Source organism: Daphnia pulicaria, chromosome 8, assembly GCF_021234035.1.
Source record: "Daphnia pulicaria isolate SC F1-1A chromosome 8, SC_F0-13Bv2, whole genome shotgun sequence".
In the NCBI taxonomy this organism is placed as follows: Eukaryota; Metazoa; Arthropoda; class Branchiopoda; order Diplostraca; family Daphniidae; genus Daphnia; species Daphnia pulicaria.
The window spans coordinates 10,693,571-10,710,539 of NC_060920.1; the positions used below are offsets into that span (position 1 = coordinate 10,693,571).

At 45.1% G+C, this 16,969-nt stretch overlaps 1 protein-coding gene across 9 annotated transcripts in view; it reads left to right on the top strand.

Annotated features, from left to right (window-relative positions):
• The window catches only part of LOC124310802 (nesprin-1-like), an 81,086-nt gene that overhangs the window by 41,834 nt on the left and 22,283 nt on the right, over positions 1-16,969 (top strand). For 7 of the 9 annotated variants that reach the window (XM_046774785.1, XM_046774786.1, XM_046774781.1 and 4 more), the window contains 16 exons: positions 4-127; positions 193-392; positions 590-1,210; positions 1,272-1,904; positions 1,974-2,315; positions 2,393-2,575; positions 2,671-2,793; positions 3,120-3,268; positions 4,284-4,458; positions 5,874-6,182; positions 6,272-6,451; positions 6,574-6,720; positions 6,779-6,937; positions 7,100-7,462; positions 7,551-7,661; positions 10,053-16,948. In XM_046774785.1, the coding sequence (XP_046630741.1) occupies positions 4-127; positions 193-392; positions 590-1,210; positions 1,272-1,904; positions 1,974-2,315; positions 2,393-2,575; positions 2,671-2,793; positions 3,120-3,268; positions 4,284-4,458; positions 5,874-6,182; positions 6,272-6,451; positions 6,574-6,720; positions 6,779-6,937; positions 7,100-7,462; positions 7,551-7,661; positions 10,053-16,948 (10,715 nt within the window). The remainder of the gene's footprint in view (positions 1-3; positions 128-192; positions 393-589; positions 1,211-1,271; positions 1,905-1,973; positions 2,316-2,392; positions 2,576-2,670; positions 2,794-3,119; positions 3,269-4,283; positions 4,459-5,873; positions 6,183-6,271; positions 6,452-6,573; positions 6,721-6,778; positions 6,938-7,099; positions 7,463-7,550; positions 7,662-10,052; positions 16,949-16,969) is intronic. The other 2 variants (XM_046774788.1, XM_046774789.1) reach the window with 2 other exon arrangements.

Genomic DNA, 16,969 nt, shown 5'->3' on the forward strand with positions numbered 1-16,969 from the left:
CAGTCTTTGAAACAAGCTGTCAGTGATTTTGAAAGCAACGAGATGAATGATTTTAGGAAGCAAGTTCAGAACATTCTGAAAACCTGCAACGAAAACTCAAAGAATGAGTTGCAAGAGATTTCGCAAGGTAAATTTTCTTTGATGGAAATGTATATAAATTTGAAGTAACATTGCGATATTTTGTTGAATTAGCTATTGACAAACAACTGGAAGAACTTTTGGCAAATTTGAGTGCGATGTTATCTCAGTTAGAGGACGCTACACGTCAACGCAAACAGCTCGAAGGTATCATCGAGTTCTGCCAACATTGGTTCAAGCAAGCGGACATCAATCTGGCTGTTGAAATCCGAAATTCAACAACTCCTGAAATTTTGGTCGAGCACATCATGGTGGTAAGAGAGAAAATATCTGTTTTATTTATTATATTTATTAATTTTGTAATCAGAAGCCTATGAATAATTCTAAATTAGTGTTTTACCTTTCATCTTTAATTTTTTTTTTTGGCTAAGAAACGGCAAGCGTAGAAAAATATTATTTGAAACCTTTGTTTTTTTTTGTAATTCTTACACGCAAATTTGTTTCATTACAGTTCGATCGACTGCTACAAGAAGCTGGCGGTGTCAAAGAAAAATTAGACGCTGCCGTGTCTCACAAGGATTTCATTTTAGGCTCGTTGAATAAAGCGGACCAAATGGAAATTCAAGGTAATCTACAGAGTCTATTGGATGGCTACAACCGTATCAATGCGGGAATTGAAGAGCGCAGCCGAACACTTCAGTCTTACGTCAGTCAGCAACGGGAAATTGCGGTTAAAGTTGAAGAAAGCATTGAATTCCTTAACAAAATTCAAGAAGATGTCCGTGCACTGAATAAGCCAATCGGATTCCGACCAGAAGACACGCAAGTCATGCTCAATTCCTACGAGTTACTACTGGCGGAATTGCGAGTTTATCGCGAAAAAATGGAGGATTTGCAGCACCGCACCACTGGCAACAGTGGCGATTTGGCGTCGATTGTGAAACAACAAGACGAATTAATTGCTTCCATCGAAAGTCAAATCAAGAAACTTCGTCATCTGCTCCTCCTCAGGCAGCAGTTTATGGCATTAGTTGCTGAAATCACCACATTCATTGCCAAATACAATGAAGTCGTCCAGGATATTGAAAAAGGTGGCAAGACTGCACAAGAAAAGATTCGTCGCTACGAAGATGTAAGTTTCATTACTCCAAACTTACCGTCAGAATTAAATGGTAACAACATTTTTCGTACAGGTCATCTACAAAATTCAAGAATGCGAGGGACAACTGGCTACTGCCCAAGACAAAGGAGAGCAAATAGCTGCTGAAGGATCCGTAACTGATCGCAATACCATCACCGAACAGCTGACGTCCCTTAAACATCAATTGAGTGCACTCAAACGAGCCGTCGAACAGCGTCGTGGAGAGCATGAAAACGCGGCTGCTGAATTCAAACGCTTGTCGGAGCAGCTTGACGAATTGTTGGATAAGATGCACGAACAGGAAGCCGTTATTCGATGCAGACCGTTGCTCCAGTTGACGGCCGAAAGTGTTGAACAGGAAAGCAGCAAGCACCGAGTTCTTGTTGGTGATGTCAAAAGTATTCTGGTGGCCACAGAGACGGTGTTCTCGTCCATTCCTCAGGACAGCATGATTCCTTCAAACCTTCAAGAACGTATCAGTGAGGCCACTTTCCTCCGTGACACGCTCCCGACGGAATTGGCTGCTAGAGGTGATTATCTCAAGGACCAGTTGGCATTGCGTTCAAAATACGAGAGCATCATCCGGCGTCTTAATAATTGGATGGATGAGGCCAGACTTCGTCTCAGGCCACCTTCAAATGGCGTCGATTTCGAACATATCGACAAGGAACTGAGTGAACACAAAGTAATTTTTCTTTTCAAATTTCAAGGGAATTTTAATTTTAATTGATTGAAAATTAATTTTTTTTAATAGGCTTATTTCGATAATGCAAGCATTTCGCCCCAGTCCTTGCTTGACAGTATCAAAACGACGGCCGATGAAATTTTGCAATCAGTCGACACGCCACAACAGAATGATCTGCAAAGTGAGGTCAATACATTGACTGAATCAATCAAGAATTGCCTTACTGCGGCCAACGATCGCCAAGATCAATTGGACAAGGATTCTCGAGCCTACAAGGAATACGAAAAATCGCTGGAGGAAGTGAAACAGGCCATAATTGCCAATACTCAATCAACAGAGGAGACGGCTACTAACATTCCAGCGTTGAAGAATCTGATTGCTTCCCTCGAGACCAAACTGGTCGTCCTCCAAGTAAATTTCTTACTCACTGAAATTCTTAGATCCTGACTAAGTCTTTAAACGAGAATTTCAATCATTCGCTTCAACAGACGGAACAGGCGAAGCTGAAAACCTTGCAAGATAAGGTCAAGAAAGTGGAGCAGCGTGCGGATGTCGCCAGCCGCCAGACGATCCAGGAAAGCTATTCGACTGTGGCGAAAGATTGGCGTGACATTCAAGACGGTCTGATGGTGAGATGCAGTGATCTCAACGATTTGGTAGACACGTGGGAGGTGCGTTGACCTAATTATTTAAATTGATTTGGACGGAATCCAACGATTTCCAATTGAACTGTTAATTATATCCACCATTTTTATTTTCCTACTAGCTTTTGATATCCAAATCTCGCGCCCTTGGAGTCAATTTGACCGGCCTGGAGGAATCCGTTCACCGTTTGGATATGGAGGGTCGATCACGTAGTGCCTTGGAAGAAGCGCGACGAAGTTTACAGGTCAGTTTATTTATTTAACCTCTTTCTTTGGCAGTTTTCCACACACATAAAGCCTGTCGTTAAATGAACAATGCACTTGACCGTCGTGGACTTGTGTTTCCATCAATCGTTCCAGATGTTCCAGTCGCTTGCTTATCTTAACGTCACAACATTTATGTTTTGAGTACTTTGCACATTTTTGTTCTATTTTGGTTGTTTAATTTGGCTTGTCCAAGTGTGAACGCGTTTTCAGACTTGTAAAAATTGGGAGAGGCCTAATACCTATTATTGGTGTGTCATTGTTGAATTAAGTGAGATTTTAATTAATTTTATTTACGTGTGATTAGGAATTTGAGTCGACCATCGTCGGGCTGAAACCTCAATTAAAAGAAGTTAACGACCTGGCCAAAGATGTCCTGGATTACATCAGCGCTTGTGAAGTGACTTCTCTATCTATTCAAGGCGATCTCACCGCTTTGGCAGACCGCCACTCATAGTAAGTTCCATCAAAGCCAATTCCTTTTTTTAACTGCCGCAGTTGTTGCGTTTTTGCCAACGATGGCGTCCGTGCTCGAGCGCAGAAACGTGCGAGGAAGGTAAACGATTTCTTGTAGGGTTGGGCTATGTTTATTCGTCTTTCGTCGAGAACTCTCGGAACGAAAAACAACCGAGTGATCAATGTGGTGCCAGGTGTAGGGTGAACAGACAGACACGTACTACCGCAGTCTTGAAATTCATGGACGATTCGAAGAATGACAATTTCCTTGGTGTTGGGTCCGTCCACTTATAACTCGACTCCCCAGACATTTTCGAACGTCTTTTCCGGCTGTGCATTATATAATATGAGCTCATTGAAGAAGAATTTCGTGAAAAACTAGAGATTATTTATAGATTATTCGTTATTTAGTTTGCCAGGTGGCGATTCTGTTGGAAAACTAGACGATGCGTTGATCTAGTTGTCCGTCAATACTTGTTGGTTGATTTTAACAAGAAAAGCATGATGTGTGTCCGTCTGTCGGTTGGTAGTACGGAATGGAATCATTGGCACGTGACGCACGGCAGCAGCCGCGACGCGCAGTAGCTTCGTTTACTGCCTTCTAGACGCATAAAGCTATTATTAGGACAGACTTTGAGAGGCGCCACGTGAAGCTGAAACTTGTACGCAATACTTGATGGCGGGAGGCCGAGATGCCGTAAATAGACCGACGTGGTGGGGAAATTTATCTCCGCCGTGTCCTCTTGGTTGTATTCAACCCAGGGCCAATGTCGTCAAGCCATTGCGCGTGGAAATGACAGGAAAAGTCAAGAATGTCGTCAGTCGAATCTCATTCTTTTGGTTTTCCACCATTTGACGACCTCAATATAGAACCAGAAACAGGAAACAGCGACTTTTTCTCCGGTATCCAATTTAGAGAATTGCTGGAAAAGAAGTCCGGCTGCTTTCCGCGTTGTCAATGATTAGAAGAAAAAGACTTTAATGATGTTATTCTTTCTTTGTTACACCATTACAGTTTATTGGAAACGATTCAATCCCGTCTGCGTCGCGTCGCCGAGGAAGCCAATTATTTCGACGCCGTGCTGGACAGCATGAACCAGGTGCAGACAGGCCTTGAGAGTCTGCTGGCCGAGATCACCGATTTCGACGCGTTCAGCAGCCAAGTCGAGCGCGTGGATCAGGAACTGGCGGTGAGTTGAACCCACGACACTATTCCCCCCATTCATTCTTGCGTTCCAACGAAATCTTGTCATTGTGATAGCGACATATGTTGATGTATCCCACGCCGACTTTGATTTGAGCGAGTTTCATTGCGGTGGGCCAGAAAAAAAAAACCAATACCGTAATGCCACCCGGGGAATTTAGATTGACAAAAGAATGTTACAAATCAAAGGCTGGCCGTTTTAGGTCGTTTTAGGAGTAGCAGCATTGTTGCTTTGAGTTTGTGACCCAGCTAGCGACAAAACCATTCCGACAAATTCCATTCGATTTTCGGTATCATTTTGCTTCGTCTTCGTCGAGTTGTGGCGATCAGGTGTAACGCTATGAAGCAAGAGAGTGACAGGAAGAAAAGTCTAAGAGATCCAATAGAGTAGCGTCATGAAGACGGGCGTCTGCTGTTGTCTCGAATTTCACTGGAAAAACTCTCCGACTCTCTCTCTCGTCGCGCCGATATAGAAAATAGAAACTGAGCTGGAACTAGTGATACACTCGGTGGAAAGAAGAGGCCCGTCCTTTGTTTTTGTTGTTTTGTTAGTTCTCGCTCCCGACTGGAATTTGTTGTTTTTTTTCCTCTCATTCGTTTTCCTATTCGTCGAAAATAGTCCCCGACTGCATCTCGGCTGTTCGCATGCGCGACATTTCGTCAGAAGGAGCGATACGAGTTTTTAAAATGTCCATGCAGCGCGGGAGTCTGTCCCAATTCGACGATACGATTCGACGGAGCTGTTAGGCTCAACGTGACCCTGCTCCAGCTGGATTTGTCTTGGTGTGGCTCTTCCAAAAAGAGAAAAAAAGACTGACAGAAAAACAAGAAGACAGCCTCCTTTTTTTTGTGCTCTCAAGTCTTCATCCTTGTTGTTTGGACTAAAAACTTTTGCACATCCGGTCGACGTCTTTTTTTTTATTATTTTTATTATTCACGCCTCTTGCCTCCATCTCGAAAAGGGTTCACTCAGTCTGCGTCCAACCGTCGCAGCATTCGCTCTACAAGGACTTTGAGGTCTTTGATGCTCTCCATTCTTATTGACCTATTGATTGTCGACCTCCTTTTTGTTGTAGAGTACAACTTCTAACGCGTGTCGGGAATTGCAAAAAGACTGGGAGCGTTTTGTCCATTTTTTTCTCTTTTATTGCTGGGGAATGGTGGATGCCATAGTCGCCTTTATCGATTGACTGTTCCCTGCCCCCTCACATTGAACGTTGCCATTTCTTATTTCTCTCATTAAAAGTTAATCACGTTTAATCGACTTGAGAAAGACTTGAAAAATTGCTGTGCTGCATCGGAGTTCATCGTTTGATTGTTCTTCTCTCTGCCAAAACGCGTTTCCAGTGCTTCCATATTTGATTGTGTGTGTGTTTGGTATTTTTATATTTGGCGTGGCAGAGCTTGCGCGAACGGTCGCTTAGCTGCAAAGAAGGTGTTCGTGCTTTGGCACTAGCGGCGTCGCAGCGATTTGCTCAGCTGGATCAGGCCAAGCCGGCCGAAGTGGACAAGCACGTTGCTATTTTGGAATTGCTGAGCGAGAAAGTCCTAGCCGCCATGGAAGAAAAAGATAATGAAGCCAAGAGGGCGCGCACCGTCCGCTACGAGTACCACCGTGACGTTGAGCAGGTCCAAAGTTGGATATGCCAGGCCGAGGGGCGTGTTCAAGATCGCAATCTCGAACCGCAAACTCTCAAGGAATTCCTCCAGGTTTGAATTTTTTTGCAGATCCGACGACAAGGGAGAAATTCGAATAATTCATCATCTTCTTTGAATGCGCTGTGAAATCAATTTTACAGGAACTTCAATGCGAAATCGGTTTAATTACCGATCAAATGGACCGGGTTTCACGCCACGGCCAACTCATTTGCCAGCGGACACGAGATGAACACGAGCAACAGTTGGTGAGGACCACGCTGTCCAACTTGACCGATCAATTGCAACAAGTTCGGTCTTGGCTCGAAGAGAAGAAGCTTCAGGTATGGCCCGATCCTATTTTAAGCCTGCGCATCCCACTTTCCACCCCATACGGCCGGAATTCCTGTTCTCTTTTTTCTCAATTTTGTTTTTTTTTTTGTTTGCTGCGTTTCACATTCTAAAGGTTGGAGATTCGATCGATTCATGGCAGCGATTTTTGCAACTGCATTCATTGGTGATTTCATGGGTCGATGAAAAGAAATGCTTCTTGACAGAGCCACTCCATTTGACCAGTTTGGTCCAAGCTCGTCAAAAATCCCAGGATTACAACGTACGAATTAATTTTTATGGCTAAAAAGCAACAGACAATTGAATCGATTATTCGACAGATGGCCGTGAAAAGCTGCAAAGTGGCCACTAAAAATGTCAGCGACATGGGAAAAGAACTGTCCCGCATCTCCCAAGTGTCGAGCGTCGGAGCGCTGGCCGATCAGATGGCTGAAGCTGAGCAGAGCAAAACTGAAGTTGAAACGCAGTTGCAAGAAAGGGTTCGACCATTTTTGTTTTTTTATACTCAATTATTATAGCGATCTCGACTATGTCGTCAAGGCGATATGGCGCCAGCTAACCGAATTATTTTGTGGCACCTTGCCACCTTCTCAAAATTGAAAATGCTCATCATTCCATTTCTTTCTTTTTTTGGCGAGCAGAGTGCCTTACTTCTAGAGATGACAGAGGAATGGGAACAGTGCGAGAAGAAATTGAAAGATGTCAAGAGTTGGCTGGAGAAGGCCAGGCAGACCTTGGACTCACCGCTAAACAAGAAACGGCCCCTACGCGATCAACTGTCGCTGAGGGAAAAAATGCTGGGCGACGTCACCATCCAAAAGACGAAAATCAACATGTCGATCGAGAAATTACAGGTGCATTTCCGTTCGGGGGTCACTGGGTCACCGGATGTTGTTCACAGCAGTACGGAGCTCATCGAGCAGTTGGACGCCCTCATGGTCGAAATCAATCAGCAATGCAAAACGCTGGAAGCGGCCGTCATTCAACTAGACCAACTACAACAGGTACGTCGGAATCCTGAATTGGAGAGTGGGAATTTAGGTGGAATCCTGCGTCGGTGGCATATAATCGAATTCAAATGAATTGTCGTAGGAGATCCAAGGACTGCGGGCGCAGGTAGTGCAGGTGGATCAGCAGTTGCGTTTGGTATCCAGTCCAGCATACTCACCACTGGATCGGGACAAGGCTTTGGCCGAACAAAACGTAAGTGGATCTTCCTTATTTTTTAGTTTATTTTACGGAAACTCCTTCTCTTTTTCCTGTACTGAATTCTCTACAACGTCGAAAGTTAAACCCCCCATTCCCGTTCAAGTCTTCCATCTTTGACGTTTTTTAGTCCAGATTCCAATCCCGCAAATTCCCTCCACCTGTCCCTCCACACAGACAAATAGAAATGACGTAATTTTTTCCGCACAAGGCCTTATCTTTTTTTTTTTAAACATTGCAAATTCTCAGTCGACTTATTTTTTGAGTTGTCGGATTTATGTTTTGATGGAGCGACACCGTAGCTATGAGTTCAGTTAAGCATATTTTTCTTCATCCTCTTTCTTAACTTAATTTTGTAAATATTTTCTCTAATTTTTAGAATTTTTTTTTTTTTTTACAAATTAAGTTTTTTTTTCTTAAATTGACATTTAACTTACTGACAGAGTTTCTGCGAATTATTTTCCTTTCTTTTTGACACAAAGCTTATTCATTTTTCTGTTTTAACTAGTTCTTCTCCTTGAATTTCTACCAAAAACTGATCGACGCCGTGAAAAATAATCATGCACAAACGAAATTAGTAATGAAAAAAAAAAAAAAAAAAACTGTGCTCCGTCAATGTGCAACGGCGGTTTTCTGTTCTTCTTTAATTTTTACTTTTATTATTTACCGAAAATGGCAAAACCCATCCTGGCTGTTTGCATCTCAATTGGACGTTGGCTACGCCTGTCGTTTCATCAAAGCGTTTTCCTCCCACCAATTTTGTAAGAGAAAAAAACGTCAATCAGCGATGCGAAAATGACCAAGCAATCAGTCGACTCCATTAATTCAAACGAAAAAATCGATTTATAGACATACGGTATTAGACCACCACCACCACACACAGCACTCAACACACAACTATTCGATTTCTTACGCTTTGCTTCAATCACCACTTTCAGAAAACGCTTCGCTTTTCTTTGCTTCGTTTCAATGTTGGAGTAGAAACAAAAAGAGCCGCTCTGGTGTGTTTTGTGGGGGTCTCCGGTCAACACACCATTTCCCCTTTTTCCCCCTCTATCTTCCGTATATTTTGCATCGTATTATTTTACTCTAAAGTTTTGGTGGCTTTTTTTTTAAATTCCTTCACTTCGGGATTAAATTTATTTTTCGGATTTTATTTTTTGATTTTTATTTTACATTATGTAGTCTGGTTAAATGTGTTGCTCACATTGGTTCTGATTCTCTTTGTTATTTTTATTTTTATTTTCTCCCACACACCTTAATCCACACACACACACATTCCCATCCGTTCCATCCGTCCAACATCTTCTCAATATCCGTCCATTCTCTTTGGTCTCTCTCACTCTCTCTCGCTCTCTGTTTGTTTTTTATTTTCGTTCCGTGTCGCTCGCTTACTGTTTCACTCCCTCTTTTGCGTTGACCTGGAACATTTTCACCATTCCATTCATGTTTGGAAATGGCGGTGTCCCCCCCAACTGTTCAGGTGTTTCGGGAGCGCTTGAAGGTACTTCATTCCAAAATCACCGCCCGCAACGAACGCATCAAACTGCTTATGCAAAGAGGAAGTCCCGACGTCGATCCGTTGGACATTTTATAGGAGAGCCTATCGTTGACTCTCAATCTCGCACTCTCTGTATCTATCTCGCTCGCGCTATCAATTGTATTTTATTTTAAACCGCTCAACAACAAAATTCAACCACCGAAACAAATAACACGATTTCCAAATATTTCCAAGCGAAACGACATGACCCCCACTGGAAAACGTTTTATTTTTCATTTTTTACAAGAATAGGGAAGGCCATTTTTTTATCCCAGTGTACATACTACTTTATTGCCTTCCTTCGTTCGACCGGTCCCACGACAACAAATAGAGAGCTATAAGGGCAAATATTTTAGCCAACATTTAGCGGACAAATGACGTGCGCTCTCTATCCCCTCAAAAAGTCCGTCAATATTTGATGGACGATGACTTTCAGTACGAACTTCAAGTAGGAAAGGAAAGCCGACAAAAAAAAATCAAGCAATTCCTTTCATCTACTTTTTGACACATTTAAAACGAAAAAAAAAGCCCAACAAACAGACAAATCTAAGAAAACGGTGGTGGTATCGCAATGATGAAATGACACCAGCCATCAGTCCTTCGGTGCCAACCGAATTATTATTCCCTTTTTGCAAGCATAGAGGATGAAAGTTTTGATTTTGAAAGCGAAAATTAAAGTAAGAATGAAAACACATTAGAAGTTGATCCGTTTCTCAATCATTTCGTCCTGTGTCTTTTGGTTCTCCTAATATTTAAAAAAACAAAAACAAAGAAAAAAGAGATACCAAAAAACAATAGAGAGACATATGATCAAATTTGATTACACGGCCTTGCCTGTCCGTGTGTAGGCATTGCAGTCCCACCTATGCGCCGTTTGCCAGCAAATCCAACAACTGCGAATGCGTATGACTGAAATCGACCCCTACTTCACTCTGGCGGATGACGGAATCGAACGCTCCCTGATGGCAGCCGCTGCCGACTGGCAATCCCGTGCACCGATGGAACCTAGCCACCGCCACCCCGCCCCGCTTCCTATCCCTCAGACCTCCACCGATGTTCAATCGATCCCTCCACCCCGCTGCGATGACGTCCAATCCCCTGTTAGGGAAACTATCAGCACCTCGACCTCCGCAGCGGCCCTTAAAAGTTCCGGCCTATTGACGCTTGACAAATTCTCATACGCCGACATTGCTGCTGGAAGACGGAGTCCAAGTGTGTCTCGTCAGACGACGTTCGAAAGCAATGCCGAGCTGGTTGAAACAGTTGCGGCTAGTGATCATCAACCCGACAAAGTCGAACCAGCTGCAGCGCAACTGACTCAAATCGAAGACGAAATTATTGTGCCTCACATTCAAGAAGTTCATCCTGGCCGCTCACGCTGGGAACAGCAACAGCAAGAAAAACTTGTCCAATCAGACGACTCGGTTGCCGAACCGAAACATCCCAGTCGAAGTGAAATACGCCGGCGTGCAGCTGGAAACAAACCCAAACGGCCAGTGGATGCGAAAGAATCGACGATCCATGACAGTCAAGAACGCCATCCTCCCATAACTCCGGTTGGATCAGTTGATGTTCAACCTCAAGAAGAGACGATCGTTGAAGAGATTAAAATGGCAGAAGAAGCCGCTCCAGTGAAAGAAACGGGCACCCGGCCCAAGGTGGCCTCAACTCCGCATCGCAGTCCATCTAATTTGTCACCTCCCGCCGAATCTGACAAGAGATCTCGTAGTCCCTTATGGTTGCCCGGCTCGGGTGGTCCGTCGTACGCCGACATTTTGCGCGGGCACTACATCTCCCATCAACGAGGGATGTCTGGCATTGTCGATGTTCCTCAACAGCAACAGCAAAAACAGGAACAGCTTCGACGTTTTGGCGGTGAGAGTATCGACGATACCAACGTAACGGAGGAGGTTGTTGTTCCAGTTGCAGAACCCCTTTCCATCCAACCAACGATTTTACCTGAAGTGGCTGAAGAAGTCAGCGCTCCAGTTGAAGTTGAAGCTCCAGCTCAACCGACTACCATGGATGCCAGCTGGATTTCACACCATCATTCAGTCTTTGTTCAGCCAATCGAACATCAGCAACAACTACAGGTAGAATATCCGACGTCCATCTACCACCAGCCGAGTAATCTTTCTTTTGAGACTCAGTACGCATCCGCACCGGATGCCGAAGCTGTATTTGCAGCTAATTTTGATATGATGGCTCTTCAACATGCTTATGCTCAGCTGGCTATGCCGAGCAACTACCCCATGCCGGCTTTTCCCGTCCAGGAGACAGTCAACCCTCCTCAGAACTTTGAGTTTAATATAGAAGAGCCAAGGCAGGATTACGTGATGACGTCTACTCCGACTCCGACTGCTCCGCAGCTTGTCGAACCGCCCCAAGCAGTCCCAACGGTTTCAACGCCTCAAATCATTGAAGAGCCTGTTGAAGTCACTAAACCCGTCGTCCCAAGTGCAGCCAAATTGTCGTATGCGCAGATTTTAGCAGCTGGACTTCAAGTGCCGACTGAATCTTCACAACGAAGAGATTCATCTGGATCAACATCAGGACATACCTCTTATTCGCCTCGTCCGGCACCCAAATCATCGCCCAATGTTTCCGACAAGACAACGACCGATTCCGCTCCAAGTCCATCCCGACTTTCGGCACCGGAAAGAGGCGTTTCCGAGCCCCGAGAGCCCCGAAGTCGTCAACGCTTATCGAAAAATTCGAAATCTAAGAGTTTCGATGTACGCGAGAAAGAATCTTCAAAGCCGAAAACGCCACAAGGCTCTACTTCTAAGCTGGCGACTCTCCCTGGCCGTTCGATGGAAGGGAAACATCGACAAAAGAAAAAGCCGCACAACGAAAGTTTCTCCGAGGACAAGCAGTGGACACCTGTCTCAGTTCAAGTCTCACCTCCAATCACGGAAACGTTGGCGGCTCCACAACCCGAAGTAGCGCGCAGTAAATCACCCGGAGGTAATCCTACATCATCGGAGCCTGAAATGACGAAAGCTATGATGACATTTTATGGAATCAGCTCTGAAGATATTGAACAGTTGATCAGCAGCCGTTCGCACGACTCCGACAGCGAAGTGGAAGCAGCTGGAGTTGAGGCAAATACCGAAAAGAAAAAGAAACAAGTTCAGAAAAAGAAGAAGAGGAAGTCGTCCAAGATTCCCGATGAAGACGAAATCGAAAAAGCTCTTCGTGAAATCTCTGAATTGGAGAAGAATAAACGATCGAAGATGAGACGCACTTATTCGCACGAAATCAAGAGCTCAGTGCCCGAAGTTGTCGAGCCCAAGCCTCAAGAAATTCCGGCCGTTAATCTGGAAGTGCCAGAGGTTAAGAAAAGAGACAAGAAGTTAAAAAAAGCCGCTTCTGTAAGCGGTGCACATCCAGACAAGTCGAGTCTCAAACCCGAAAAATCTCCTCTGACAGAATCCAGCACTGGAGTTGATTCGGCCACTTCCAGTTCCGGATCATCCGATCCTTCTACTCACAAGCAACGCCGTGATCGAATTAAACGAGGAAAAGCGGTCAGCTTCAACGATGAAAGCACAGTCAAATCTGAACCGGCTGTGGTGGTTGAAATTCAACCGAAAACGGAAGCGATCCTCGCAGCATCAGTTGAACCTGAACCGACATGTACACCCGTTGAGCCGGCTCAAGAAAATGAAGCCGAATTTCTCGTACTCGACTCACAAGGGCTTGAAAGCGTTTGTCAACTGGTGACTGATGTGGAAACCATGATGGAAGATGCTATGAGCGACGATATCGTCGTCTTGGAAACGGAGAATTTTGCTCCGTCAAGTCCCGGACCTGTTGAAGGACACAGAACACTGGACCCGCAAATATTGGAAGATGTTTTTACCGAAACAGCTGCTGTTTTTGAATCGCATGTTTGCCCCGAAATATACGAAGAGGAAGACGAATGTCAAGAACTGATTGAAGAACAAGTGAAAGAAGAAGAACCTGTCGCTATTTCTTGCCCTGAGCCGTTAGCCAACGCAGAAATAGTAACGAAAGAAAATCAACCATCTAAAGGCCTATTGGGGCCGATACTAGTGGCCGAAGAGAACAAAGATGATAAGATCGCCACCGAAATGACAGAAGAGCTCCCTCTCGGCAGTCAACCAGCTGCCGCCATGACTCTTTTGCCGCTCGAAGTTCGAGTCACTCTTCGGAAAATTTCAGCCACCAGTACCGTCCCATTTCAGCCGGAAGAAATCCAGCTGCGTATGGAAGACTACAGAAACCAGCCACTTCAGGCGACCGAATCCATCGATATCGAACCAGCTCAATTGGAAATTACTGCGGCAATGGTATTCAATCACGGCGGTGTAGAAACAGTCGAGGAATTGGAACAAAACATTGAAAGTCCTGTTGACAATGCGGAGGTTGCCGGAACTGACGCTCTCACTTGTATATCCGCCATAGCTCATTTGCCACCAGTGGAATTGACTGAAACTGAACAACTTCCGATGCTTGCTCGCCAGGTCTCATTGGCCGAAGAAGAATTCGCCGATGAGTCTGAACTGAGTTTGCCCGTTTCTACTACCCCAATTCCAGCCATGCTGGAACGCGAAGAGGAGACGCTCATTTCAGCGACAACGGAAGAGCCGCCAACTACAAAAGTTTGCGCCCAAGTCGAAGAACAAGAGTTGCCTAGTCAAGAACAGATGGTGGGCATTGTTGAAGCTCTTCTTAAAGAACCGGAAATTAATTTACCGGAACCTGTCGTTGAATTACCTATCGCTGTCAAATTCACCGTCCCAGTGGAAGCGTTACCGACTGTGACTTCTCCAGTAGAAAACACAACGAAATTATTTCCGGATTCGACACCAGCCGGAAGCTCTCATCCAGTCAAAATATCAGTACCATTGTTAACAGAGACACCACCGGAAGTCAGTTCGGTGAGCTCGCCTGGTAGCGATTACAAAGCCCCAACGAGTCCGTTTGGTTTTGATGACGCAGATCACGTAGTTTTGTCACCACAGTGGATGCGCCAGCGGTCGCCGCTTGGCCGCACTTTCAGTCTGGATCCTCGTAGTCTCTCGACGATTCCGAAATCAGCGCCCTTTTCACCGCTAGTTAAGGCCCACAGCACCGACTTGTCTGAATCCTACGGCACTGAAGAACAGAAAGCTGCTGCAGCTGCCAAAAATCTGGAGGAAGGTTCCAAATCTGAATCGCAAACAGGAGGTGAAGCTGACGACGAAGATGTTGAAGTGTATTGGCGTCTTCGGGAAAAGAAGAAGAAGAAGAAGAGGCGTAATCCAATTGCCGCCGTGACACCAGGTGGACCAAGGTTCTCCGAATCGTCCTCCGATGCCTTATCTATGGCTGAGCATGGACCCATGAGTCCGTTGAGCGTAGCATCCGACTTGCCAGTCTCAGAATCGACATTGACTTCCGACGATGAACATCGAACCAAATGCACGCAAGATGACGGATTCCAATCCGGAATTTCAACTCCGATTTTACTGTCGGTTGCTTCGCCCGATTCAGAGTTACGTGAAACGACACCCACGGAACTCACAGCTGAAACAGAATCCATTGCGGAAAGCATTCAGGAAACTTTGACCAATCAATCGATCGCATCCGACGTAACTCCGTCTGCAGAAGATATAGATTCGTCATCCGAGCCAACTATCAGAGAAGAAGAATTGGTGCAATCAGTCGAGGAGATCAAACCGGAAGTGATTGAAATTCCTATTTTAGCTGGACCTTGTCTCTTATTTACTCCCGAAATTCCTAGCGAATCAATTCCGCAGGATACGCCCAAAACAGAAGAAACGCCAGCTGTTGAAACAGAAATGTTTGAATATACCGCTCCCGTTTTCGAAGAGTCGACGGTACCTTTAGAGCTTCCTAGCGATTGTTTAATAAACACCATTGAAGCAGAATCAAGCAACGTACCAGCGACTTCCTGGGCAAATTTGGTAGCAACTGGCAAACCGAAAATCAGCGAACCGACACCGGAACCTGAACAGATTCCGAAACCTCCTCGACCTCTCCCCACTTTGATTGTCGTTGGCGAAGAAGAACATCACGAAGTTCCTTGCGATCCGGAAGGATACCACATCGGCCGGAAAGAGAGAAAATGGAGGAAATGGCGCTCATCTCAGTCCGAGTCGCAAGACGTTGCATCCGACGCAGAAACTGTTGAAACAACATCAGAAGCCCCTCTTCCTTCTACTTCTGAACTGTCAGTTGAAGAATGTGTTGTGGCTGTCAAACAAGTTCCTCCTCCATCACCTGCTGGAAACAGCAGCTCAGAGTCGGAAGAAGAAACGTCCGAACAAATTCGAGTCGTCGTGAAACTCAAAGTTCAGAAAGTAGCTAAATCAATTCGTGAACTGGAACAAAGAAAACGACGCTCTCGTCTTTCCGAGTCTGAGCAGGAAGTACTGGAACTGGCCGAAGCTATTGCTGAGAACAGACAAATTCCTTGCCACCGATCGCAGCATGATGATAACCTCAGAAATATTTACCTCGATTCCTGGCCTAAACATTCAACAACTTCGCTGGACAATTCTGAAAAATTGTTGTGGATCTTCCAGCAGTCAGCAGCACAGACTTCTATTCCGGAAAATACCGAGTCTCAATCAGTTGTGGTTGAGCCAGTAAAAGTCAGCGAACCGAGTCAAGAAATCAAAGAACACGTTAAAGAGGTTGAAAATGAATCCGTTCCGGAGCAAGTGACTTCTGAAGCTCAGGAAATCCTTCCACAAGTTGAAGATCTTGAAAAACAAATAGTGCTGTCCGCCGCACCAACAGTGGAAGAGGTTCCCTCAACTGAGAGCGTAGCAGTCGCTCCCACAGAACTTGAACACATTGAAGAGGTTCACCCAGTTGAGCCAGTCGTTACGCAGGATAAAATAGAGGAAACTGCTCCACAAGTTGAGGAGCAACAAACAGTCCAACACGACGATACTCATCCGTCGGTGCTTAGCTGGGCTACGGTAGTTGCAACTAGCAAACCTGTAATCACAGAGTCAAAAGAAGAAGTTGTTGAGGAACCTGCCCGTCCCAAACGTCCCCTGCCCACTTTGATCGTCGTTGGAGAAAGTGAGGGACTGCCAGTTGCAGCTGAAACCGATCCTGATTCGTTCACTGAATTCGTTGGCCGTAACGAACGCCGTCGTAGGAAATGGCGATCATCGCAATCAGAATCTCAAGATTATGCAACAGACGAAGAAACGCATATTGAACCACTTGTCGTCAAAGAAGAGCCTGAACAGGAGCCAATCAACTCCGCATGCGTTGAGCCCACTGTACAATGTGCAGTTATGTTCGAAGTAGTAGAAGTGGTAAAAGAAAATACCTCTTCTTCTGACGAAGAAGAGGTCCATGACGTCCATCCAGCCCGCCCTAAGGAGCGTAAAACTAAAACACCGAAAGTTTCAATTCCGTTGAAAGAGGCAGAGCAAAGACGACGAAGAGCAAGGCTTTCTGAATCAGAAAGAGAATCTTTGGAGTTGGCAGAGGCTATTGAACGTGGAGAAGCCATTCCTTCACTTACAGCAGCTCCCCAAACTGCAGAAAAACTTTGTGTTACCTTGGAACAATCGTCGCAGACTATTGAAGAACCTATTCTCGAAACCCAGGAAATAGAAGCTGTCAAAGAAATTGAACCGATTGAAAATGAACCAAGTCAAAAGCCGGAAGGAATCGAAGATGCTGCAGCTCCGGCACCAGCAATGGAAGACCCTCAGATTGCTCCCTCAATTGAGGTTGAAATTATCGCCAAGCCTGATCCGAATGTTGA